Here is a 27,141-nt window from a genome sequence, read left to right as displayed (position 1 = left end):
CCCAAATCCCATTGGCTGACTGTCCCCCTTGGCCATTGGAAGGGGAGGACCGGAAGTGGGGGCAAAAAGGACCGGAAGTGGAGGGTGTTTACCAAAAGACCGGAAGTGTGGGTTTTAAAAAAAGAAGGGGACCGGAAATGGGGCGGGAGCGTGTCGGAAGTGGGTGGGAAGGCACCGGAAGCGTTGCGCCGGAAGTGGCGGCTGGGCTCCCAGCATCCCCCGCGCGTGTGGAAGATGGCGGCCGAACAGCAGGAGCCGGCGATGCTCGATGTGGAAGGTACCAGCGGAGGGGGTGAGGGGCCCAGGCCGGAGGGAAGCCGGCTCAGTGCGGGAGATGGAGCCGGAGATCCGGGGAGGGGGGAAATCAGAATCCGAGGCCCCGCTCCCGGGTTAGTGAGAGGGGGAGACCTGGGGGAGGGGGGAGGAATAGGGGCAAGGTGGGTGGGTAAGGGGGCTGTGTGGGGGTAGGAGGAGTGAGGAATGGGGGTAAGGGGGGTGTGGGGATTGGAGGGGTGAGGAATGGGGGTAAGGGGGGTGTGTGGGGGTAGGAGGAGTGAGGAATGGGGGTAAGGGGGGTGTGGGGATTGGAGGGGTGAGGAATGGGGGTAAGGGGGGTGTGTGGGGGTAGGAGGAGTGAGGAATGGGGGTAAGGGGGGTGTGGGGATTGGAGGGGTGAGGAATGGGGGTAAGGGGGGTGTGTGGGGGTAGGAGGGGTGAGGAATGGGGGTAAGGGGGCTGTGTGGGGGTAGGAGGGGTGAGGAATGTGGGTAAGGGGGGTGTGTGGGGGTAGGAGGGGTGAGGAATGGGGGTAAGGGGTGTGTGGGGATTGGAGGGGTGAGGAATGGGGGTAAGGGGTGTGTGGGGATTGGAGGGGTGAGGAATGGGGGTAAGGGGGGTGTGTGGGGGTAGGAGGGGTGAGGAATGGGGGTAAGGGGGGTGTGTGGGGGTAGGAGGGGTGAGGAATGGGGGTAAGGGGGGTGTGTGGGGGTAGGAGAGGTGAGGAATGGGGGTAAGGGGGGTGTGTGGGGGTAGGAGGGGTGAGGAATGGGGGTAAGGGGGGTGTGTGGGGATTGGAGGGGTGAGGAATGGGGGTAAGGGGTGTGTGGGGATTGGAGGGGTGAGGAATGGGGGTAAGGGGGGTGTGTGGGGGTAGGAGGGGTGGGGAATGGGGGTAAGGGGGGTGTGTGGGGGTAGGAGGGGTGAGGAATGGGGGTAAGGGGGGTGTGTGGGGGTAGGAGGGGTGGGGAATGGGGGTAAGGGGGGTGTGTGGGGATTGGAGGGGTGAGGAATGTGGGTAAGGGGGGTGTGTGGGCGTAGGAGGGGTGAGGAATGTGGGTAAGGGGTGTGTGGGGATTGGAGGGGTGAGGAATGGGGGTAAGGGGGGTGTGTGGGGGTAGGAGGGGTGAGGAATGTGGGTAAGGGGGGTGTGGGGATTGGAGGGGTGAGGAATGGGGGTAAGGGGGGTGTGTGGGGGTAGGAGGGGTGAGGAATGTGGGTAAGTGGGGTGTGTGGGGATTGGAGGGGTGAGGAATGTGGGTAAGTGGGGTGTGTGGGGGTAGGAGGGGTGAGGAATGGGGGTAAGGGGGGTGTGTGGGGATTGGAGGGGTGGGGAATGGGGGTAAGGGGCTTGTGTGTGGGTGGGGAATGGGGTATGGGGGTAGGAGGGGTGAGGAATGTGGGTAAGGGGGGTGTGTGGGGGTAGGAGGGGTGAGGAATGGGGGTAAGGGGGGTGTGGGGATTGGAGGGGTGAGGAATGGGGGTAAGGGGGCTGTGTGGGGGTAGGAGGAGTGAGGAATGGGGGTAAGGGGGCTGTGTGGGGGTAGGAGGAGTGAGGAATGGGGGTAAGGGGCTTGTGTGTGGGTGGGGAATGGGGGTAAGGGGGTGTGTGGGGGTAGGAGGGGTGAGGAATGGGGGTAAGGGGGGTGTGTGGGGGTAGGAGGGGTGAGGAATGTGGGTAAGGGGGGTGTGGGGATTGGAGGGGTGAGGAATGGGGGTAAGGGGGGTGTGTGGGGGTAGGAGGGGTGAGGAATGGGGGTAAGGGGGGTGTGTGGGGATTGGAGGGGTGAGGAATGTGGGTAAGGGGGGTGTGGGGATTGGAGGGGTGAGGAATGGGGGTAAGGGGGGTGTGGGGGTAGGAGGGGTGAGGAATGGGGGTAAGGGGGGTGTGTGGGGATTGGAGGGGTGAGGAATGTGGGTAAGGGGGGTGTGTGGGGGTAGGAGGGGTGAGGAATGGGGGTAAGGGGGGTGTGTGGGGATTGGAGGTGAGGAATGGGGGTAAGGGGGGTGTGTGGGGGTAGGAGGGGTGAGGAATGGGGGTAAGGGGGGTGTGTGGGGGTAGGAGGGGTGAGGAATGTGGGTAAGGGGTGTGTGGGGATTGGAGGGGTGGGGAATGGGGGTAAGGGGGTGTGTGGGGATTGGGGAGGTGAGGAATAAGGTGGGGGTTCGAGACATGGATTCAGCTTCATTCCACCCCCCCCACCCCCGCCAATTCCCTGGAGAATGAACATTTCTCTGGCCCTAAAGCATCATTTGGAAATCTATTGGGGGTGAGTTTCTTTCCTCTGGCTCACTCTGGTGTCCACCCTGAACTCCCACCAGCTTTTCTCTTCACAAAGACAGCAATCCTGCCTGATCCGTGATGCAATAATATGTACAGGTGGTTAATGTTTGTGCCCTCAATCCGTTCGCAGGGTCACATTGTCATGATGGTGTCTTTGTCTCCAAAAATCATTCTGAACAAGCGATCGTGAGCCTGATAAATCACTGACCTACAGCTGTGTAACTGCACAAAGAGTGGTTACATTACGAGGACAGGTCACACAGACTGGGCTTGTGTTCCTCGGGTGTAGAAGATTAAGGGGGGAGTGGAAATCAGGAACCCTCTCCCCTCCGAAAAAGATGTCGAGGCTGGGGGCCAATTGGAAACGTCAAAGCAGAACCGGGTAGATTTGGGTAAGGGGATTAAGGGTTACCAAACCAAGGCAGGTAAATGGAGTTAAGATACAGATCAGCCACGATCTAATTGCAGAACGGAACAGCATTGAGGGGCTGAATGGCCTCTTGTTCCTTGTCAGGAGATCTGAGTGAGGTGGAAGCACTTTGTACATTTAGAATAAAACCTGATGGAATGTATTCAGCTGACTGGAATGTTGGGGAAAGTTGTCACTTTGGAACAGAGTGTGACCATGGGAGATGAGTGAGAATTCCTGGGGTTATGGATAATTCAAGTGGCCTGGCTCCTGTTCCTGCAGTTCTTTGTAGGTGGGGGCAGAGGGAGGGCAGTTGCTTTCTAATATTAGCGGTGTTCCTGCTCCTGCCTGCTGTACTTGATTCCTGCTGCAAGGTCTCTGGATGTGTGCACGGATGCAGTCCGAGCTGGTTGGGTGGCGAATGGGCCTGTTGAATGAGACGTCTGAGGGCAGAGTTGGAGGTTGCAGAAAATGTTTTTTTATATCCATTGTGCTTTTAGCTCCAAGATAATGTTTGAGGCAAACGATCTGTCTAGTTGAGTGCTCGATCTCAAAGCATGCGCGATGAATTCCTTCCAGACCACAATGCCTTGTTATGTGGGCAAACACAGCTGGATAGCTGACCACATCTGTCTCGCAAACAGATGGAGGGGGACAGAGTCGCTTGGGGAGAATTTACTGTTCTTTGAATAGTGAGTGCTGTGGCTTATTTTAACCGCACCTCCGTTTAAATAAAACCTCCCTCAACATTGTGCCAACCTCTCCCCTCCCCTCGGCCCCCTCAACTTGCACAACGTGAACCTGGTCTCGGGGTTGGGGGCATGAACCCACAAGTTTCTGACTCAAGTTACTGAGGCCTGAATCCTGGTGACAGGGCTGAGCTGACTCGAGCATTCTGTGTTATGGCTGATATATTGAGCAATGGATACAGCTCCAGCCTTTCCTCATAAGATAACCGCCCCCCCATCACAGTTATCAGTGGAGTGAACCTTCTCTGAACTGTTTCTAACACATTTATTCCTTAAATAAGGAGACCAAAACTGTACACAGCACTCCAGATGTGGCCTCACCAACACCCTGTACAACTGTAGCAGAACATCCCTACTTTTATATCCCATTCCCCTCACAATAAACAACATTCCATTTACCTTCCTAATCACTTGCTGTACCTGCAGACTAACTTTTCCTGATTCATGTACCAGGACACCCAGATCCCTCTGTACCACTGAGTTTTGTGATCTCTCTATTTAAATAATTACTGCTTTTCTATTCTACCTGCCAAAGTGGATAGGTTCACATTTCCCCACATTATGCTCCCATCTGACAATATTTTGCCCACTTATTTAACCCATTTATGTCCCTTTGCAGACTCCTTACGTCCTTTTCACAACTTACTTTCCTCCCTATCTGTGTGTCATCAGATTTAGCAACCATACATTTGGTCCCTTCATCTAAGTCATTGATATAAATTGTAAATAGTTGAGGCTCCAGCACCGATCCCTGTGACACTCCACTCACCACATCTTGCCAACCTGAAAATGACCCATTTATGCCCAAGCTCTGTTTCCTGTTAGCTACCTACTCCTCTATCCGTGCTAATATGTTACCCCCTACACCATGAGCTCTTATTTTGCATAGTAACCTTTTTGTGGCACCTTCTCAAATGCCTCCTGGAAATCTAAGGACAGCACGTCCACAGGTTCCCCTTTATCCACATTGCTTGTTACTTCCTCAAAGGACACCAATAAATTAGCCAAACATGAATTCCCTTTCACAAAACCATGTTGACTCAGCCTGATTGCATTGAGATTTTCTAAGTGCCCTGCTATAACCTTAATAATAGGTTCCACCAGTTTCTCTATGACAGATGTTAAGCTAACTGGCCTGTAGTTTCCTGCTTTCTGACTCCCTCCCTTCCTGAATAGAGGAGTCACATTCGCTATTTTCCAATCAGGTGGGACCTTTCCAGAATCTAGGGAACTTTGGAAAATTAAAACCAGTGCATCTACTATCTCAGCAACCACTTCTTTAAGACCCTAGGATGAAGTCCATCAGGTCCTGGGGATTTATCAGCTTTTAGTTCTAATAATTTTCTCCGTTCCCTTTCCCTGCTGATTGTAATTGATTTAAGTCCCTCCCTCCCTCTCACCTCTGGATTCGCAACTATTTCTGGAGAGTTATTTGCATCCTCTACAGTGAAGACAGATGCAAAATATCTGCTCAATTCATCCGCCATTTCCTTATTTTCCATTATTAATTCCCTAGACCCTGTCTTTAGAGACCAGCACTTAAGTTACTTAATCTTCCTTTTTAAATACCTTCCTATTTGTTTTTATATTTCTAGCTAACTTTCTCTCATACTCTAATTTCTCCCTCCTTATAAATCTTTTAGTTATTCCTTGCTGTTCTTTATATTCTGTCCAATCTTCTGACCATGGAATTATGCACCCTTTATTTCAATTTGATGTTATCTTTAACTTCTTTAGTTGGCCATGGATGGTGCGTCTTACCCATAGTCTTTCTTTCTTTCTGGAATGTATCTTTTCAGAGTATTTTGAAATATCTCCTTAAAAGTCTGTCACTGCATCTCTACTGACCTAGCCCTTAATTTCCCAGTTCACTTTGGTCAGTTTTGTTTTCATACCCTCATAATAGCCCTTGTTTAAGTTTAAAACACTAGTCTTAGACCCACTCATCTCTCCCTCAAACTGGATCTGAAATTCAATCATGTTAGGATCACTGCTACGTAGGGGCGCCTTTATAATGAGCTGTCTCATATCGACATGGCTCACTCTGCAGGCACCTTCGGAAGCTGATTCACAAGGTCCACTCATTGTGATGGATTTTCTTCACTTGACAGCCATCCACATGAGTGAAGTAAGTCAGCCCAGCAGCTCAAGTCAACCAGTCTCCATCCACAGAACCTCTAAATCAGCAGGTGAGATACCTGGACCAAGCGGCTGTATTTGACTTTGCAGTGTCTGCTTTGAGTGGTATGAAGTAGTGTGGCTTCGCTCCTTAAAGGCTACAATGAGTTTATGATTGAGGAGTTGTTGTGCAGAGCCCAGATTTGGCTCCCTTTTCTTTGCTGAGGTTACAGGTACTGGTGGGAGTCCCGAAATAAAACCCGTACTCCCCAGGTCCACTGTGAGATCCCCGGCCAGGATTTCTGCATGTGCATTAATATCAAGTGAATCATGCTGCAGCCCCTGCCTGCAGGTCACAACTGGATTCCCGGCAGTTGTGATGGATTCTGCAGTAGGTCAGCGCACCTGCACTCTACTTGATGAGGTATTGGATGGTGTCTGGCACCATAACTTTACAAGCCAACTTTCACTGGGGTACAGGCATTCATAGGAGTTTGCTGTCTGTGTGTGCGCGCCGGTGAGAGTGCGCGCATACGTGTTGATGAGAGCGCGCACGCGCCGGTGAGTGCATGCGTGTAGTGACTCTTGTCATGTAGGAAACACAGCAGCTAACTTACGCACAGCAAGATCCGACAAACAGCAATGTGATAATGACCCAGATCATCTGTTTTTAGTGATGTTGGCTGAGGGATAAATATTGGTCCCAGGACACCGGGGAGAACTCCCCCCTGCTCTTCTTCCAATAGTGGCCGTGGGATCTTTTACACCTGCCCGAGAGGGCAGACGGGGTCTCGGTTTAATGTCTCATCCTGAGAGATGGTACCTCTGACAGTGCGGCGCTCCCTCAGTACTGACCCTCCGACAGTGCGGCGCTCCCTCAGTACTGACCCTCCGACAGTGCGGCGCTCCCTCAGCACTGACCCTCCGACAGTGCGGCGCTCCCTCAGTACTGACCCTCCGACAGTGCGGCGCTCCCTCAGTACTGACCCTCCGACAGTGCGGCACTCCCTCAGTACTGACCCTCTGACAGTGCGGCGCTCCCTCAGTACTGACCCTCCGACAGTGCGGCACTCCCTCAGTACTGACCCTCCGACAGTGCGGCACTCTCTCAGCACTGACCCTCCGACAGTGCGGCGCTCCCTCAGTACTGACCCTCCGACAGTGCGGCTCTCCCTCAGTACTGACCCTCCGACAGTGCGGCGCTCCCTCAGTACTGACCCTCCGACAGTGCGGTGCTCCCTCAGTACTGACCCTCCGACAGTGCGGCACTCCCTCAACACTGACCCTCCGACAGTGCGGCACTCCCTCAGTACTGACCCTCCGACAGTGCGGCGCTCCCTCAGTACTGATCCTCCGACAGTGCGGCGCTACCTCAGCACTGACCCTCCGACAGTGCGGCGCTCCCTCAGCATTGACCCTCCGACAGTGCGGCGCTCCCTCAGCACTGACCCTCCGACAGTGCGGCGCTCCCTCAGTGCTGCATCGGAAGCGTTCACCTTGTATTTTCTGCTCAAGCCCTGGAGTGGCACTTGAACCAGAAACCTTGTGATTCACAGGTGAGAGAGCCAACCGAGCTGCAGCCAACGTGAAGGTGGTATTGACCATGGGGGGGGTGCAGTGCAGATCCTTCAGAAGGATACCAGGGATAAAAGGGGTACATTATGGCAGACAGATTGAGTGAGTGTAGAAGATTAAGGGGTGATCTAATCGAGGGGTTTAAAATGGTGAAAGGATTCAATAGTTAGGGTTTAAAATGGTGAAAGGATTCAATAGTTACTCTCTGTCGACCCTATTTCTCCTGGATAGCGGAGTGCGGGGTACTGGAGTCCAGAATAAGGGGGCAGAACCTTAAAATTGGAGCCCGGCCATTCAGGGGTGATGTCAGGAAGCACTTCTTCACACAGAGGGGAGTGGGAATCGGGAACTCTCTCCCCCACCAAAAAGCTGCCGAGGTTGGGGGTCAATTGGAAATGTCGAAACTGAGATTGATAGACTTTTGTTGGGTGAGGGGATTGAGGGTTACGCAACCAAGGTGGGTAGATAGAGTTAAGATTCAGATCAGCCATGACCTGATTGAATGGCAGTACAGGCTTGAGGGGCTGAATGGCCTCCTCCTGTTCCTCTGTTGTTATATAATGCATATTTTTCACATTCAGACCTCAGACTTGAGAAGGACAAGGGCAGCAGATAGATGGGAACACCACCACCTGGAAGTTCCCCTCCAAGCCACTCACCATCCTGACTTGGAAATATATCGGCCGTTCCTTCACTGTCGCTGGGTCAAAATCCTGGAACTCCCTCCCTAACAGCACTGTGGGTGTACCTACACCACATGGACTGCAGCGGCTCAAGAAGGCAGCTCACCACCACCTTCTCAAGGGGCAATTAGGGATGGGCAATAAATGCTGGCCCAGCCAGCAATGCCCACATCCTGTGAATGAATTAAAAAAATCTAGGGTCATCTGTTCTGATGTCTCCTCATGTGGCTTGGTGCCTGCTTTATGCTCCTGTGTTGCATTTTGGGATGTGTGATGATGTTAAAGGTGCTATCTAAATGCAAGCGGCTGTTTGTTCTGAATGTGTGCATGCGCGCACAGGGGGTGACTACTGTGATGTGAGGGAAGTAGCTCTGTATGCTTGTGACTTTTACTCTTCTGCTATTCTACCTGAGAAAGACTCACAGCCGCGTCCAGTCTCAAACATTTAATGAAAGCATGTTAGAATGTGGAGCAGGGTAAGGCTGCGATTACCCCTACAACCCGGGCAGGATTAGAGAGGACAAAGCAGCCTGGGGGGGTTAGCAGAAGGGGAGGGGGTGTCTGTATTGTATTAATATTCTTCCCTTGCTTTCCTGCAGCCATTAACTTCCTGGCTTACGATGAAGCGATCATGGCTCAACAGGACCGGATTCAACAGGAGGTGAGCCTCATGGCCAAAGGCAATGCCTCAGTAACCATTTAACCTGACAATGTGCAGCCGCACCTACCCCGGGAGACTGGCTGTCTTGGATTGAGCAGGGTCCAGGACAGACAATTATCATTCGCCTGGACAGCCCGGTCCCCCCGCGATTCCTCCGGACTCTCCGGCCTCCCCGCGATTCCTCCGGACACTCCGGCCTCCCCGCGATTCCTCCGGACCCACCGGCCTCCCCGCGATTCCTCCAGACCTTCCGGCCTCCCCGCGATTCCTCCGGACACTCCGGCCTCCCCGCGATCCCTCCGGACCCCCTGCGATTCCTCCAGACCCTCCGGTCCCCCCGCGATCCCTCCGGACAGCCGGGTCCCCCCGCGATTCCTCCAGACTGTCCGGTCTCCCTGTGATTCAGGCGGAGCGCCCGGTCTCTCTGTGATTCAGGCGGAGCTCCCGGTCTCTCTGTGATTCAGGCAGAACGCCCGGTCTCCCTGTGATTCAGGCGGAGCGCCCAGTCTCCCTGTGATTCAGGCGGAGCGCCCGGTCTCCCTGTGATTGAGGCGGAGCTCCCGGTCTCCCTGTGATTCAGGCGGAGCTCCCGGTCTCTCTGTGATTCAGGCGGAGCTCCCGGCCTCTCTGTGATTCAGGCGGAGCTCCCGGTCTCTCTGTGATTCAGGCGGAACGCCCGGTCTCCCTGTGATTCAGGCGGAGCGCCCGGTCTCCCTGTGATTCAGGCGGAGCGCCCGGTCTCCCTGTGATTCAGGCGGAGCGCCCGGTCTTCCTGTGATTCAGGTGGAGCTCCCGGTCTCTCTGTGATTCAGGCGGAGCTCCCGGTCTCTCTGTGATTCAGGCGGAGGTCCTGGTCTCTCTCTGATTCAGGCGGAGCGCCCGGTCTCTCTGTGATTCAGGCGGAACGCCCGGTCTCCCTGTGATTCAGGCAGAGTGCCCGGTCTCCCTGTGATTCAGTCGGAGTGCCCGGTCTCCCTGTGATTCAGTCGGAGTGCCCGGTCTCCCTGTGATTCAGTCGGAGTGCCCGGTCTCCCTGTGATTCAGTCGGAGCGCCCGGTCTCCCTGTGATTCAGGCGGAGCGCCCGGTCTCCCTGTGATTCAGGCGGAGCGCCCGGTCTCCCTGTGATTCAGGCGGAGCGCCCGGTCTCGCTGTGATTCAGGCGGAGCTCCCGGTCTCTCTGTGATTCAGGCGGAGCTCCCGGTCTCCCTGTGATTCAGGCGGAGCGCCCGGTCTCCCTGTGATTCAGGCGGAGCTCCCGGTCTCCCTGTGATTCAGGCGGAGCGCCCGGTCTCTCTGTGATTCAGGCGGAGCGCCCGGTCTCCCTGTGATTCAGGCGGAGCTCCCGGTCTCCCTGTGATTCAGGCGGAGCTCCCGGTCTCTCTGTGATTCAGTCGGAGCTCCCGGTCTCTCTGTGATTCAGGCGGAGCTCCCGGTCTCTCTGTGATTCAGGCGGAGCGCCCGGTCTCTCTGTGATTCAGGCGGAGCTCCCGGTCTCCCTGTGATTCAGGCGGAGCGCCCGGTCTCTCTGTGATTCAGGCGGAGCGCCCGGTCTCTCTGTGATTCAGGCGGAGCTCCCGGTCTCTCTGTGATTCAGGCGGAGCGCCCGGTCTCCCTGTGATTCAGGCGGAGTGCCCGGTCTCCCTGTGATTCAGGCGGAGCGCCCGGTCTCCCTGTGATTCAGGCGGAGCGCCCGGTCTCCCTGTGATTCAGGCGGAGCTCCCGGTCTCTCTGTGATTCAGTCGGAGCTCCCGGTCTCCCTGTGATTCAGGCGGAGTGCCCGGTCTCTCTGTGATTCAGGCGGAGCTCCCGGTCTCTCTGTGATTCAGGCGGAGCGCCCGGTCTCCCTGTGATTCCGGCGGAGTGCCCGGTCTCCCTGTGATTCAGGCGGAGCGCCCGGTCTCTCTGTGATTCAGGCGGAGCGCCCGGTCTCCCTGTGATTCAGGCGGAGCGCCCGGTCTCCCTGTGATTCAGGCGGAGCGCCCGGTCTCCCTGTGATTCAGGCGGAGCGCCCGGTCTCTCTGTGATTCAGGCGGAGCTCCCGGTCTCCCTGTGATTCAGGCGGACCGCCCGGTCTCCCTGTGATTCAGGCGGAGCGCCCGGTCTCCCTGTGATTCAGGCGGAGCGCCCGGTCTCCCTGTGATTCAGGCGGAGCGCCCGGTCTCTCTGTGATTCAGGCGGAGCGCCCGGTCTCCCTGTGATTCAGGCGGAGCGCCCGGTCTCCCGGTGATTCCTCTTGGCCCCGTTTCAATGTCTGGATTTAATTTGGGGAGTGTGAGCTGTCGATGTCCCCAGGTTGCTCCCTGTGACCCCACCCTAACTCCCTCTCTCCCTCCCCGACCCCCACATCCTGTCCATTCCCCACACCTGTGACCCTGCCTGCCTCCCAGCCTGTGTGGTAGGGTGGTTGCCCATGCAGTTGAGCGTACAGATCACTCCCTAGTTGCTGGATCCCTATGTCTGTGTGCCTGATGGGAGGGGGAGTTGGGTTGTGATTGTGGGCCCTGGTGTCCGAGTGCAGGTTTGGATTTGCCAGACAGTAGATGACCTGATGTCCCTCTCTCCCTCCCACAGATTGCTACAACAAATCCACTGGTATCAGAAAAGTTAGACCTGTCAGTGCTTTACAAAGAATATGCAGAGGATGACCAGGTCTATCAGTTAAAAGTCAAGGTAAGTGCATTTACTGCTTCGGTCGGTGAGCTTGGCAGAGGGGTGTTGGGGGTGGGGAAGTGGAGTTTTGAAAATGATTAACTGGGAGGCTGTTCCTGAACCCATTCTGTCCAGAACCTCCTGGGCTTTACATCTGGAGGTTCATCTTTCACATACTAAACTTCATCAAGTCCCTGTGTTCTGTGGGCAAGTCATGACCATAATTCCCTATTGGCTCAATGTGGGAGTTGGTGGAGGGAAGTGTCACAGTTCAGCTGCCCATCAGTACTGACCCTCCGACAGTGCGGCGCTCCCTCAGTACTGACCCTCCGACAGTGCGGCGCTCCCTCAGTACTGACCCTCCGACAGTGCGGCGCTCCCTCAGCACTGACCCTCCGACAGTGCGGCGCTCCCTCAGTACTGACCCTCCGACAGTGCGGCGCTCCCTCACTGACCCTCCGACAGTGCGGCGCTCCCTCAGTACTGACCCTCCGACAGTGCAGCGCTCCCTCGGTACTGACCCTCCGACAGTGCGGCGCTCCCTCAGTACTGACCCTCCGACAGTGCGGCGCTCCCTCAGTACTGACCCTCCGACAGTGCGGCGCTCCCTCATACTGACCCTCCGACAGTGCGGCACCCCCTCAGTACTGACCCTCCGACAGTGCGGCGCTCCCTCATACTGACCCTCCGACAGTGCAGCGCTCCCTCAGTACTGACCCTCCGACAGTGCGGCGCTCCCTCAGTACAGACCCTCCGACAGTGTGGCGTTCCCTCAGTACTGACCCTCTGACAGTGCGGCACTCCCTCAGCACTGACCCTCCGACAGTGCGGCGCTCCCTCAGTACTGACCCTCCGACAGTGCGGCGCTCCCTCAGCACTGACCCTCCGACAGTGCGGCGCTCCCTCAGCACTGACCCTCCGACAGTGCGGCGCTCCCTCAGTACTGACCCTCCGACAGTGCGGCGCTCCCTCAGTACTGACCCTCTGACAGTGCGGCGCTCCCCCAGCACTGACCCTCCGACAGTGCGGCACTCCCTCAGCACTGACCCTCCGACAGTGCGGCGCTCCCTCATACTGACCCTCCGACAGTGTGGCGCTCCCTCAGTACTGACACTCCGACAGTGCAGCGCTCCCTCAGCACTGACCCTCCGACAGTGCGGCGCTCCCTCAGTACTGACGCTCCGACAGTGCGGCGCTCCCTCAGTACTGACCCTCCGACAGTGCGGCGCTCCCTCAGTACTGACCCTCCGACAGTGCGGCGCTCCCTCAGCACTGACCCTCCGACAGTGCTGCGCTCCCTCAGTACTGACCCTCCGACAGTGCGGCGCTCCCTCAGTACTGACCCTCCGACAGTGCGGCGCTCCCTCAGTACTGAGCCTCCGACAGTGCAGCGCTCCCTCGGTACTGACCCTCCGACAGTGCGGCGCTCCCTCAGTACTGACCCTCCGACAGTGTGGCGCTCCCTCAGTACTGACCCTCCGACAGTGCGGCGCTCCCTAATACTGACCCTCCGACAGTGTGGCACCCCCTCAGTACTGACCCTCCGACAGTGCGACGCTCCCTCATACTGACCCTCCGACAGTGCAGCGCTCCCTCAGTACTGACCCTCCGACAGTGCGGCGCTCCCTCAGTACAGACCCTCCGACAGTGTGGCGCTCCCTCAGTACTGACCCTCTGACAGTGCGGCACTCCCTCAGCACTGACCCTCCGACAGTGCGGCTCTCCCTCAGTACTGACCCTCCGACAGTGCGGCGCTCCCTCAGCACTGACCCTCCGACAGTGCGGCGCTCCCTCAGCACTGACCCTCCGACAGTGCGGCGCTCCCTCAGTACTGACCCTTTGACAGTGCGGTGTGGAATTGTATTTGGGAGTGCCAGCCAGGGTCATGGCCTTTTGTTTATGTAGCAGGGAGTCGATACCCACCACAGAAAGATGAACTCGGAGTTGGAGCTGAGCTGACTGTATTATTGGAGGTGGATGTGTGTACAGAGCTAACCCCTGCAGCAGCCTCTGATGGTAGCTGGGCTCTGTAGTACCACATTGCTGCCTCGCGAGCGCTTCGGTATGACTGACTGCCAGGGCATCACGTTGGCCTAGAATTGAGTGAGTTTTAAGGAGTGAGAACTCTCGGGGATTCCGTGTCCTGTCTCCATTCCCGCTGCTCCGCTTGGTGTCTCTGTAGTGAAGTGGAGCTTTAGCACTGGCTCCGTTGGGAAATCCATTCCAGGAACAGGATTCTAGCTGCGATGTCCTTGTGCTGCAGATTTATAACTATTACGATGTGTTTTAAAGAATGCTTTGGGGGGGAGGAGAGGTACAGATAAAGAGCAGCCTGAGCACCTATTGATTTCTTCCTCCTTGTTTTCTAACCCAGGACTTGCACAACCGATATTGCTGCATTCGGAAGACCAGACCGGATGGTAACTGTTTCTACCGAGCTTTTGGTTTTGCACATCTGGAGGCTCTTCTTGAAGACAGCAAAGAATTACAGAAGTATGAACCCCAAGTCTATTACAGAGACTTGGTTGAAGGATGGACAGGATTGGCAGATAAACGTTCCAGGATTTAGATGTTTCAGGCAGTATAGAGAGGGATGTAGAAGAGGTGGGGGAGTTGCACTGCTGGTTAAGGGGAATATCACAGCTGTACGACAGGAGGACACCTCGGAGGGCTCATGCAGCGAGGCAATATGGGTAGAGCTCCGGAATAGGAAGGGTGCAGTCACCATGTTGGGGATTTACTATAGGCCTCCCAATTGCCGGCAGGAGATTGAGGAACAGTTATGTAGGCAGATTTTGGAAAGATGTAAAACAATAGGGTTGTTGTGGTGGGTGATTTTAACTTTCCCTATATTGACTGGGAATCACTTAGTGCCAGGGGTTTGGATGGTGCAGAATTTGTAAGGTGCATCCAGGAGGGTTTCCTGAGACAATATGTAGATAGTCCAACTAGGGAAAGGGCAATACTGGACCTGGTATTAGGGAATGAACCCGGCCAGGTGGTCGAAGTTTCAGTAGGGGAGCATTTCGGGAAAAGTGACCATAATTCAGTAAGTTTCAAGGTGCTGGTGGATAAGGATAACAGGAGTCCTCGGGTTAAGGTGCTTAATTGGGGGAAGGCTAATTATAACAATATTAGGCAGGAACTGAGGAATCTAGTCTGGAGGCAGATGTTTGAGGGCAAATCAACAACTGACATGTGGGGGGCTTTCAAACGTCAGTTGATAAGAATTCAGGACCAGCATGTTCCTGCTAGGATGAAGGATAAGCATGGCAAGTTTCAGGAACCTTGGATAAAAATGGATATTGTGAGATTAGTCAAAAAGAAAAGGGAAGCATTCGTAAGGGCTAGAAGGCTGGGAACAGATAAAGCCTGTGGAGAATGCAAAGAAAGTAGGAAGAAACTTAAGCAAGGAGTCAGGAGGGCTAAAAGGGGTCATGAAAAGTCACTGGCAACCAGGATTAAGGAAAATCCCAAGGCCTTTTATACATATGTAAAAAGCAAGAGGGTAGCCAGGGAAAGGGTAGGCCCACTCAGGGACAGAGGTGGGAATGTGTGTGTGGAGCCAGAAGAAATGGGAGAGATACTAAATGAATACTTCTCATCAGTATTCACCAAAGAGAAGGACTTAGCGGTCGATTTGTCTAGGGAAGAGTGTGTAGATAGCCTGGATCATGTTGAGATCAAAAAAGCGGAGGTGTTAGGCGTCTTGAAGAATATTAAGGTGGATAAGTCCCCAGGGCCAGATGGGATCTACCCCAAAGTACTGAGGGAGGCAAGGGAGGAGATTGCTGGGGCCTTGACAGAAATCTTTGTATCCTCACTGGCTACGGGTGAGGTCCCAGAGGACTGGAGAATGGCCAATGTTGTTCCATTGTTTAAGAAGGGTAGCAGGGATAATCCAGGAAATTACAGGCCAGTGAGCCTTACGTCAGTGGTAGGGAAATTATTGGAGAAGATTCTTCGTGACAGGATTTACTACCATTTGGAAGCAAATGGGCGTATTAGTGAGAGGCAGCATGGTTTTGTGAAGGGGAGGTCGTGTCTCACTAACTTGATCGAGTTTTTCAAGGAAGTGACAAAGATGATCGACGATGGAAGGGCAGTGGATGTTATATACATGGATTTCAGTAAGGCCTTTGACAAGGTCCCTCATGGCAGACTGGCACAGAAGGTAAAGTCGCACGGGATCAGAGGTGAGCTGGCAAGATGGATACAGAATTGGCTTGGTCATAGAAGACAGAGGGTAGCATTGGAAGGGTGCTTTTCTGAATGGAGAGCTGTGACTAGTGGAGTTCCGCAGGGATCAGTGCTGGGACCTTTGCTGTTTGTAGTATACATAAATGATTTGGAGGAAAACGTAACTGGGCTAATTAGTAAGTTTGCAGACGACACTAAGGTTGGAGAAGTTGCAGATAGTGAAGAGGATTGTCAAAGGATACAACGGGATATAGATCGGTTGGAGACTTGGGTGGAGAAATGGTAGATGGAGTTTAATCCGGACAATTGCGAGATAATGCATTTTGGAAGGTCTAATACAGGCAGGAATTATACAGTAAATGGCAGAACCCTTAAGTGCATCGACATGGAGAGGGATCTGGGTGTACAGGTCCACAGGTCACTGAAAGTGGCAACGCAGGTGGATAAGGTAGTCAGGAAGGCATATAGCATGCTTGCCTTCATTGACAGGGGTATTGAGTATAAAAGCTGGGAAGTCATGCTGCAGCTGTATAGAACCTTGGTTAGGCCACACTTGGAATATTGTGTGCAATTCTGGTCGCCACATTACCAGAAGGATATGGAGGTGTTGGAGAGGGTGCAGAGGAGGTTTACCAGGATGCTGCCTGGTCTGGAGGTTATTAGCTATGAGGAGAGGTTGGAGAAACTCTGATTGTTCTCACTAGAGCGACGGAGATTGAGGGGCGACTTGATAGAAGTTTACAAAATTATGAGTGGCATGGACAGAGTAGATAGTCAGAAGCTTTTTCCCAGGGTGGAAGAGTCAATTACTAGGGGACATAGATTTAAGGTGAGAGGAGAAAACTATAGAGGAGATGTGCGGGGCAAGTTTTTTACGCAGAGGGTAGTGAGTGTCTGGAATTGGCTGCCAGAGGAGGTGGTGGAAGCAGGTACGATAGTGGTGTTTAAGAGGCAGCTTGACAAATACATGAATAGGTGGGGAATAGAGGGATACGGACCCCGGAAGTGCAAAATGTTTTAGTTGACGGGCAATATGATGGGTACAGGCTTGGAGGGCCGAAGGGCCTGTTCCTGTGCTGTACTTTTCTTTGTTCTTTGTTCATTTGTTCCCTCAGAAGCCCAGCCCTGACTGAGCACCTACCCCCCCCACACTAACTCACCAGTGACTAGCCATTACCATTCACTCTGTTCACAGCAGCGAGGGTTGGGCAGCCTGTTTATCTATTTACACATGAAGTGGAGACAGGCACGATTCTGTCCGAGAAAATTTAATGACACTGTTTCTTTAATTAAAAGCTGAGTAGATTCTTTCCAAACACTTTTCCCATTTTGTATTTCAGATTTAAAGCCATCGCCTCCAAAAGCAAAGAGGATTTGGTAACCCAAGGCTTCACTGAATTCACAATCGAGGACTTCCACAACACGGTTAGTCTGCCTGTGATCCACCTTTTCACTATTAGGCCACGGCAGCTGGTCTGGACTATGTGCTGCCACACCCACCTCCAGGATGGCAATGGGCCCAATCCCAGCTCCAGTCGTTGTGGAGGCTCATTAAACACAGGAACACAAGAAACAGGAGCAGCAGTGGATCACACGGCCCATTGTGAGCCTGCTCCACCATTCAGCACCATCATGGCTGATCTTGGGCTTTTAACTCCACTTTACCGCCCGCTCCCCCTATCCCTTAATTCCCTGAGACACCAAAAATCTATCAGTCTCTCATCCTTAAATGTATTCAACGATGGAGCATTCACAACCCTCTGGGGCAGAGAATTCCAAAGATTCACCACCCTTTGAAGTCATTTCTCTGGTCTCAGTCCCAAATGATCGGCTCCTTACACTGAGACTGGGCCCCTGTGTTTGAGACTCCCCGACCAGCGGGAACAATCTCCCAGCGTCCGCCCTGTCACAACCCCTTCAGAATCCTGTAGGAGAGATTGCCTCTCATTCTTCTAAACTCCAGAGAATAGAAACCCAGTTCACTCAGCCTCTCATCATTGGACAACCCCCTCACCCCAGGGACCAATCCAGTGAATCTAGTGCCCAGGGAGGTTTTGTCTCTCCCTGCTCTGGGAGTGCCACAAGCTACTGGAGAGGGGGGAGTGTGGAGTAACAGCTGGGAAAAGCTGTGCCCGAGCCATGCCTACAGCTCAGCTGCAATCTAACTGAATGGAAGAATAGGCTTGATGGGCTGAATGGCCTCCTGTTCCTATTTGAAGTTCTTGCTTCCCAGTAAAAAGGTCTAATGGTTAAACAGATACAGTCTCAGTTGTTTAATTGTTTGTTCAGGAAATGTTTTGCGGTTTTAATGGGCCTGTTCATTTTAAGTTGCGGTTCAGAATCAGCAACATTAAGTATCTCAGTTTTATTTTCTTGGCTCTAAGACTGTTGCGGGAGTAGACTGTGTTACCTTGGATACAGACGGTTACCTGGTTGAAGTTTACAGCCTGTTTTCCTGTTTGATTTGTAGTTTATGGATGTAATTGACCTGGTGGAGAAGCAGGGCTCATTGGCTAACCTGATGACAGCGTTTAATGATCAGAGCACATCGGATTACCTGGTGGTTTACCTGCGGCTCCTCACCTCAGGCTACCTGCAGCGAGAGTCCGCTTTCTTTGAACATTTCATCGAGGGAGGCCGCACAGTTAAGGAATTCTGTCAGCAGGTGAGGATCCTCAGTTCATCAACTCTGACCTGTTCTGCTCCAAGTTACTGCCTCTCTCCCGCTGGCCCCAATGCTTGTATATCCCGATAGCTGCTTTATAGTCCCAGTGGCTGTGCTCTCCCAGGATCTCTTTGGAACTGAAACTTGGAGAGTGCTGAGAAGAAACAAAATATTTACAGGCCATTCAGCCCATCTGGTGTTTCGGCTCCACATGAGCCTCCTCCTACCCCCTCTTCATCTCCCCCCATCACCATACCCTTCTATTCCTTTCCCCCTCATGTGTTTATCCAGCTTCCCCCTTAAATGTATCGATACTATTCACCCCGACCACTCCCTGTGGGAGCGAGTCCCACGTTCTCCCCACTCTCCGGGTGAAGACGTTTCTCCTGAATTCCCCATCGGATTTATTAGTGACTGTCTTATATCGATGGGCCCCTAGTTCTGGTCTCCCCAACAAATGGAAACATCTCCACATCTACTCCATCAAACCTTTTATTAATTTTAAAGCCCTCTATCAGGAGGTCACCCTTCTCCCATCTGGGACATTCCAGATGGATATGGATAGGTTGAGTGAGTGTGCAAAGATCTGGCAAATGGAGTTTAATGTGGGAAAATGTGAAGTTGTTCATTTTGGCAGGAAGAACAAAATTGCAGATATATTTATATGGAGAACAGCTGCATAACTCTGAGGTGCAGAGGGATCTGGGTGTTCTAGTACGAGTCACAAAACGTTAGTATGCAGGTATAGCAAGTAATTAAGAAGGTTAATGGAATGTTATCCTTTATACGAGAGGGGTTGAAAGTAAGGATGTTATGCTTCAGTTATACAGGGCATTGGGGACACTGCACCTCGAATACTGTGTGCAGTTTTGGTCTCCTTATTTAAGGAAGGATGTAAATGCGTTGGAGGCGATTCAGAGGCGGTTTACTAGATTGATACCTGGAATGAGTGGGTTGTCTTATGAGGAAAGGTTGGACAGACTGGGCTTGTTTCCACTGGAGTTTAGAAGAGTGAGGGGTGATTTGATTGAAGGATGAAAGATCCTGAATGGCCTTGATAAGGTGGATGTGGAAAGGACGTTTCCTCTTGTGGGTGAGTCCAGAACTAGGGGGCACGGTTTTAAAATTAGGGGTCGCCCTTTTAGGACAGAGATGAGGAGAAATTTTTTCTCAGAGGGTTGTGCGACTTTGGAGCTCTCTGCCTCAGAAGGTGGTGGAGGCGGGGTCACAATATTTTTAAGACAGAGACAGATAGATTCTTGTTAGGCAAGGAAATCAAAGGTTATCGGGGTTAGATGGGAATGTGGAAATCGAAACACAAACAGATCAGCCATGATCTTATTGAATAGCAGAGCAGGCTCGAGGGGCCGAATGGTCTATTCCTGTCCCTATTTATTATGTTCTTATGTTCTAATGGGAGTTCTTGTCTGTTCAATCTTTCATGGTCAGTATAAACTCTCAGTTTTGGCATCATTTGGATAAATCTTTTTTCCGCACCTTCTCCAGCCCTTTTATATGCTTTAATAATATGGAACCAGCTCCCAATGTGGTCTAACCAAGGTTCGATATAAAGAACAAAGAACAAAGAAAAGTACAGCACAGGAACAGGCCCTTCGGCCCTCCAAGCCTGCGCCCATCATATTGCCCGTCAACTAAAACATTTTGCACTTCCGGGGTCTGTATCCCTCTATTCCCATCCTATTCATGTATTTGTCAAGCTGCCTCTTAAACATCACTATCGTACCTGCTTCCACCACCTCCTCTGGCAGCCAATTCCAGACACTCACTACCCTCTGCGTAAAAAACTTGCCCCGCACATCTCCTCTATAGTTTTCTCCTCTCACCTTAAATCTATGTCCCCTAGTAATTGACTCTTCCACCCTGGGAAAAAGCTTCTGACTATCTACTCTGTCCATGCCACTCATAATTTTGTAAACTTCTATCAAGTCGCCCCTCAATCTCCGTCGCTCTAGTGAGAACAATCAGAGTTTCTCCAACCTCTCCTCATAGCTAATAACCTCCAGACCAGGCAGCATCCTGGTAAACCTCCTCTGCACCCTCTCCAACACCTCCATATCCTTCTGGTAATGTGGTGAGCAGAATTGCACGCAATATTCCAAGTGTGACCTAACCAAGGTTTTCCCAGCTTTTATACTCAATACCCCTGCCAATGAAGGCAAGCATGCCATATGCCTTCCTGACTACCTTATCCACCTGCGTTGCCACTTTCAGTGACCTGTGGACCTGTACACCCAGATCCCTCTCCATGTCGATGCACTTAAGGGTTCTGCCATTTACTGTATAATTCCTGCCTGTATTAGACCTTCCAAAATGCATTAACTCGCATTTGTCCGGATTAAACTCCATCTACCATTTCTCCACCCAAGTCTCCAACCGATCTATATCCCGTTGTATCCTTTGACAATCCTCTTCACTATCTGCAACTTCTCCAACCTTGGTGTTGTCTGCAAATTTACTAATTAGCCCAGTTACATTTTCCTCCAAATCATTTATGTATACTACAAACAGCAAAGGTCCCAGCACTGATCCCTGCGGAACTCCACCCTCTGTCTTCTATGACCAAGCCAATTCTGTATCCATCTTGCCAGCTCACCTCTGATCCCGTGCGACTTTACCTTCTGTGCCAGTCTGCCATGAGGGACCTTGTCAAAGGCCTTACTGAAATCCATGTATATAACATCCACTGCCCTTCCTTCGTCGATCATCTTTGTCACTTCCTCGAAAAACTCGATCAAGTTAGTGAGACACGACCTCCCCTTCACAAAACCATGCTGCCTCTCACTAATACGCCCATTTGCTTCCAAATGGTAGTAAATCCTGTCACGAAGAATCTTCTCCAATAATTTCCCTACCACTGACGTAAGGCTCACCGGCCTGTAATTTCCTGGATTATCCCTGCTACCCTTCTTAAACAATGGAACAACATTGGCCATTCTCCAGTCCTCTGGGACCTCACCTATAGCCAGTGAGGATACAAAGATTTCTGTCACGTCCCCAGCAATCTCCTCCCTTGCCTCCCTCAGTACTTTGGGGTAGATCCCATCTGGCCCTGGGGACTTATCCACCTTAATATTCTTCAAGACGCCTAACACCTCTTTTTTGATCTCAACATGATCCAGGCTATCTACACACTCTTCCCTTGACAAATCAACCGCTAAGTCCTTCTCTTTGGTGAATACTGATGAGAAGTATTCATTTAGTATCTCTCCCATTTCTTCTGGCTCCACACACACATTCCCACCTCTGTCCCTGAGTGGGCCTACCCTTTCCCTGGCTACCCTCTTGCTTTTTACATATGTATAAAAGGCCTTGGGATTTTCCTTAATCCTGGTTGCCAGTGACTTTTCATGACCCCTTTTAGCCCTCCTGACTCCTTGCTTAAGTTTCATCCTACTTTCTTTGCATTCTCCACAGGCTTCATCTGTTCCCAGCCTTCTAGCCCTTACGAATGCTTCCCTTTTCTTTTTGACTAATCTCACAATATCCTTCGTCATCCAAGGTTCCTGAAACTTGCCATGCTTATCCTTCATCCTAGCAGGAACATGCTGGTCCTGAATTCTTATCAACTGACGTTTGAAAGCCCCCCACATGTCAGTTGTTGATTTGCCCTCAAACATCTGCCACCAGACTAGATTCTTCAGTTCCTGCCTAATATTGTTATAATTAGCCTTCCCCCAATTAAGCACCTTAACCCGAGGACTCCTGTTATCCTTATCCACCAGGACCTTGAAACTTACTGAGTTATGGTCACTTTTCCCGAAATGCTCTCCTACTGAAACTTCGACCACCTGGCCGGGTTCATTCCCTAATACCAGGACCAGTATTGCCCCTTCCCTAGTTGGACTATCTACATATTGTCTCAGGAAACCCTCCTGGATGCACCTTACAAATTCTGCACCATCCAAACCCCTGGCACTAAGTGATTCCCAGTCAATATAGGGAAAGTTAAAATCACCCACCACAACAACCCTATTGCTTTTACATCTTTCCAAAATCTGCCTACATAACTGTTTCTCAATCTCCTGCCGGCTATTGGGAGGCCTATAGTAAACCCCCAACATTGTGACTGCACCCTTCCTATTCCGGAGCTCTACCCATATAGCCTCGCTGCATGAGCCCTCCGAGGTGTCCTCCTGTCATACAGTTGTGATATTCCCCTTAACCAGCAGTGCAACTCCCCCACCTCTTCTACATCCCTCTCTATCCTGCCTGAAACATCTAAATCCTGGAACGTTTATCTGCCAATCCTGTCCATCCTTCAACCAAGTCTCTGTAACAGCAATAACATCATAGTCCCAAGTACTAATCCAAGCTCTAAGCTCATCTGCCTTGCCTGTTATACTCCTCGCATTGAAACAAATGCATTTCAGACCCCCAGTCCCACTGTGTTCAGTAATAAGTTGGACATGACTTCTTTCAGTGAGGGCCTGAGCTGCCGTGTTATAATCCTGGTGCTCACTGATGTTATATCAGCTGCCGTTCACTGACCCACCCACCACTGGGGTGAGGAGGCTGAGGGGAAGAGGGGGCTTTGGAGTTTGAAGCTACTCTTGATATTGCAGCTGATGTATGCCCTCGCCCCCAGAATGCAGTGAGAGGATACACAGCAGCCATTCCACACTGCTGCCCATTAACTGGTGGACCCCAGGAGGGGCTCTTTAACATCACACCCACCCCCATAGAGGCAGACAGGGCCTCAGTATATTGTCTGCCCTTATCAATGGCCCTCTGATAGTGTAGCTGAACATGTGCACCTGGTGGGGAAATGACCCACGGCCTGAACCCCGGCACCAGGATCAGGAGGGATGGGGTGGGGGGGGAATAATGGGAGGGGAGAAGGATGGGGGTGGGGGGAATTGTTTCGAGTTTATTTACCATTCTCTGTCCCTGTCCTCAGGAAGTGGAGCCAATGGCCAAGGAGAGTGACCACATTCACATCATCGCATTAGCCCAGGCACTGGACACCTCAATCCGAGTGGAGTATATGGACCGAGGAGAGGGAAACTCAACCAATCAGCACATCTTCCCTGAGGGCTCCGAGCCCAGAGTCTTCCTCCTGTACAGGCCGGGACATTATGACATTCTCTATAAATAGATGTACAGATCAAAACGTACAGACAAAAGGAAGAGAAGTTCTTGTACAGAGTTACGTGGTTGTAAATGATGATTGTCATTCAGTTCCCCTTTGTTACATGAGCTGCCATGTTATTAAAGGGAATCAGTCACTGACCCTCTGTCACATTCCCTGCTGACTTCCTCTCTTACCCCCTCCCCTCTACCCCCCCACTCCCCTCTCCCCCACCCCCCCTCCCCTCTCTACCCCCCGACACCCCTCTCTACCCTCCCACTCCCCTCTACCCCCCCCTCTACCCCCCCCTCCCCTCTCTACCCCCCCACTCCCCCCTCTACCCCCCCGCTCCCCTCTCTACCCTCCCACTCCCCTCTACCCCCCCCCCTACCCCCCCTCCCCTCTCTACCCCCCCACTCCCCTCTCTACCCCTCTCTACCCCCCACTCCACCCCTCTCTACCCCCCCACTCCCCCCTCTACCCCCCCACTCCCCTCTCTACCCTCTCACTACCCCCCCACTCCACCCCTCTCTACCCCCCCACTCTCACCCCTCTCTACCCCCCCCCCCTCTCTACCCCCCCACTCCCCTCTCTACCCCCCCACTCCCCCCTCTACCCCCCCACTCCCCTCTCTACCCCCCCCACTCCCCTCTCTACCCCCCCACTCCCCTCTCTACCCCCCCACTCCCCTCTCTACCCCCCCACTCCCCTCTCTACCCCCCCCACTCCCCTCTCTACCCCCCCACTCCCCCTCTCTACCCCCCCACTCCCCCCTCTACCCCCACCCTCCTCACCCCCCCACTCCCATCTCTACCCCCCCACTCCCCTCTCTACCCCCCCACCCCCTCTCCTACCCCCCCACTCCCCTCTCTACCCCCCACCCCTCTCTACCCCCCCACCCCCCTCTACCCCCCCCACCCCCTCTCTACCCCCCCACTCCCCCTCTACCCCCCACTCCCCCCTCTACCCCCCACTCCCCCCTCTACCCCCCACTCCCCCCTCTACCCCCCACTCCCCCCTCCCCCCTCTACCCCCCCACTCCCCCCTCTACCCCCCACTCCCCCCCTCTACCCCCCCACTCCCCTCTCTACCCCCCCACTCCCCCCTCTACCCCCCCACTCCCCTCTCTACCCCCCACTCCCCCTCTCTACCCCCCCCACTCCCCTCTCTACCCCCCACTCCCCTCTCTACCCCCCACTCCACCCTCTACCCCCCACTCCCCTCTCTACCCCCCACTCCCCTCTCTACCCCCCACACTCCCCTCTCTACCCCCCACCCACTCCCCTCTCTACCCCCCCCACTCCCCTCTCTACCCCCCACTCCCCTCTCTACCCCCCACTCCCCTCTCTACCCCCCACTCCCCCCTCTACCCCCCACCCCCCCCTCTACCCCCCCACTCCCCTCTCTACCCCCCCCCACCCCCCCTCTACCCCCCCCCTCCCCTCTCTACCCCCCCACTCCCCCCTCTACCCCCTCACTCCCCTCTCTACCCCCCCACTCCCCTCTCTACCCCCCCACTCCCCCCTCTACCCCCCCCCTCCCCTCTCTACCCCCCACTCCCCCCTCTACCCCCTCACTCCCCCCTCTACCCCCCCTCCCCTCTCTACCCCCCCTCCCCTCTCTACCCCCCACTCCCCTCTCTACCCCCCACTCCCCTCTCTACCCCCCCACTCCCCTCTCTACCCCCCCACTCCCCTCTCTACCCCCCCACTCCCCTCTCTACCCCCCCATTCCCCTCTCTCTCCCGTCCCCCACAACCCCCCTCTTTACCCCCCCTACCCCCCCTCTCTGTTCCTTCCTGCACCCTCCCCACCCCCACCTCCCATATTCCGCCTGCATTTAGTAGCTTGGGCTCTCTCAGTAACACAGGCTGAGACCTGCCAAGGGCCAGTGGCCTGTTCATTCAGGGTGAGGGTCACTGCCTTGTCTGCCCCCCCGCACCCCAGCCCTCTCCAGTTCCACTGGCTGCAGAATCCTCCCTCCCGAAGGTCCCTCTGACTGCAGCTCAGCACAGGGTAAACCCACAAAGCACTCCTGACGGCCTCTGTCTCCAGTCTCCACCCACACCGGAGAGGGTCATGTTCCCTCCTCCTCTCTCACACGCTGGGTGACAGGCCTGAGAGTCCTGCCTTTAGCCAGGACCACTCCACACAGGTTGGCCGTTCACTCAGGAGTTTGGAAACCTTTAGAGAGTGATTTGAGTTTAGTGATTTCCAGCCTGTCTCTCTCTGCCTGAACCTCTCCCCCTCCCCCTCTTTCCGTCTGTGTCTCTCTCTCTCTCTCTCTCTCTCTCTCTCTCTCTGCCTCGCTCTCTCTCTCCCTCCCCCTCTTTCCGTCTGTGTCTCTCTCTCTCTCTCTCTCTCTCTCTCTGCCTCGCTCTCTCTCTCACTCTCCCTCCCCCTCTTTCCGTCTGTATCTCTCTCTCTCTCTCTCCGCCTCGCTCTCTCTCTCACTCTCCCTCTCTCCCTCTTTCCGTCTCTCTCTCCCCCCGCCCCTCACACACGCTCCCCCTCCTCTTTCTCTGTCTCTCTCTCTCTCTGCACCGGTACGCTGTAGATTTAGTGTTGTATTGTGGGTGTCACACTTTGTTAAGATGCCAGGAGGTGAGTAGAAAGCAGCCAGTTCCTGAGCTGCAGCCTGAAATTTCTAACTTCTGCTGGGATTAACTGTTCAGACAGGGCGACTCACTGGGTACAAACCCGGTTTGCAGCTAAACATCACTTGGAGGGAGGGAAACTGCCCTGCCGGAGATCAGATGCAAGAAGAGAGATTGTTTCCACTTCACCCCTGGAAACCGGGAGGGAGAAGACGGCCTCAGTGTTGGGGAGTTGAAAGTATTTTTATTGTGAGTCAGACAGAGGTGGAATCAGTCGGAGGAGGTCACACTCTGTACACAAGGTGCTGATGCATTAACCACATCTGGAACTGTGGGAAACATGCAACCTTCTTGTTGCCCAGTGGTTATCAGCAGCTCCTGAGTTAAGGTCAAGTTTGATGTAAAGAGCTGATCTTTTTGGCTCCTTTGCGGAGGCCTTGACTTTTCACAGCCCCTGGTTTACTTCCACTGGACAGGATTTTGGTGGATTTGCTGCAAATATGCTCTTGGTTTCACAGGGCAGAAAGTGACTGTTTCCCCTCAATAAATCTGCTGGGTTCTAACATGGCAGTGATCCTGTGTTTTGTTTTATGGGGACAGGTTGGGGGCTGGCAGGGTGGGCGAGAGGCCTGGTGAGGGGGCGGGAGTGCAGGATGGAGGGTTAGGGACATGGGCAAGGCAGACCATGAGGAACTGGGGGGTGGGGGTATTGGGGGGGGTGGGGTAAGGCAGACCATGAGGAACTGGGGGGTGGGGGGTCAGGGGGGTGGGGTAAGGCAGACCATGTGGAACTGGGGGGTGGGGGTATTGGGGGGGTGGGGTAAGGCAGACCATGAGGAGTTGGGGGGTGGGGGTATTGGGGTGGGGTAAGGCAGACCATGAGGAGTTGGGTGGAGGTATTGGTGGGGAGGTAAGGCAGACCATGAGGAGTTGGGGGTTGGGGGTATTGGGGTGGGGTAAGGCAGATCATGATTGGGCGGTGGGGGTATTGGGGTGGGGTAAGGCAGACCATGAGGAGTTGGGGGGTGGTGGGGTCAGGGGGTGGGGTAAGGCAGACCATGAGGAGTTGGGAGTGGGGGTATTGGGGGGATGGGGTAAGGCAGACCATGAGGAGTTGGGGGGTGGGGTTATTGGGGTGGGGTAAGGCAGACCATGAGGAGTTGGGGGGTGGGGGTATTGGGATGGG

The 27,141-nt window shown here is 53.7% G+C and overlaps 1 protein-coding gene across 2 annotated transcripts; it reads left to right on the top strand.

Moving 5' to 3' along the window:
- The first annotated feature begins 160 nt into the window (after positions 1-160).
- Positions 161-23,534, top strand: otub1b (OTU deubiquitinase, ubiquitin aldehyde binding 1b). 2 transcript variants are annotated; one of them, XM_078536842.1, is made up of 8 exons: positions 164-277; positions 5,830-5,907; positions 8,694-8,755; positions 11,328-11,426; positions 13,780-13,898; positions 16,946-17,030; positions 18,076-18,270; positions 23,189-23,534. In XM_078536842.1, exons 1-8 carry the CDS (start codon positions 235-237, stop codon positions 23,384-23,386), a joined length of 879 nt encoding a protein of 292 aa, XP_078392968.1. In that variant the 5' UTR covers positions 164-234; the 3' UTR covers positions 23,387-23,534. The 2 variants fall into 2 exon arrangements, with proteins under 2 accessions (XP_078392969.1, XP_078392968.1); XM_078536843.1 differs by lacking the exon at positions 5,830-5,907 and having other exon boundaries at positions 161-277.
- Positions 23,535-27,141: the final 3,607 nt, after the last annotated feature.

This window comes from Cetorhinus maximus, unplaced genomic scaffold, assembly GCF_964194155.1.
Source record: "Cetorhinus maximus unplaced genomic scaffold, sCetMax3.hap1.1 HAP1_SCAFFOLD_1589, whole genome shotgun sequence".
Lineage (NCBI taxonomy): Eukaryota > Metazoa > Chordata > Chondrichthyes > Lamniformes > Cetorhinidae > Cetorhinus > Cetorhinus maximus.
This window is presented reverse-complemented; position numbering and strand designations above follow the sequence as displayed.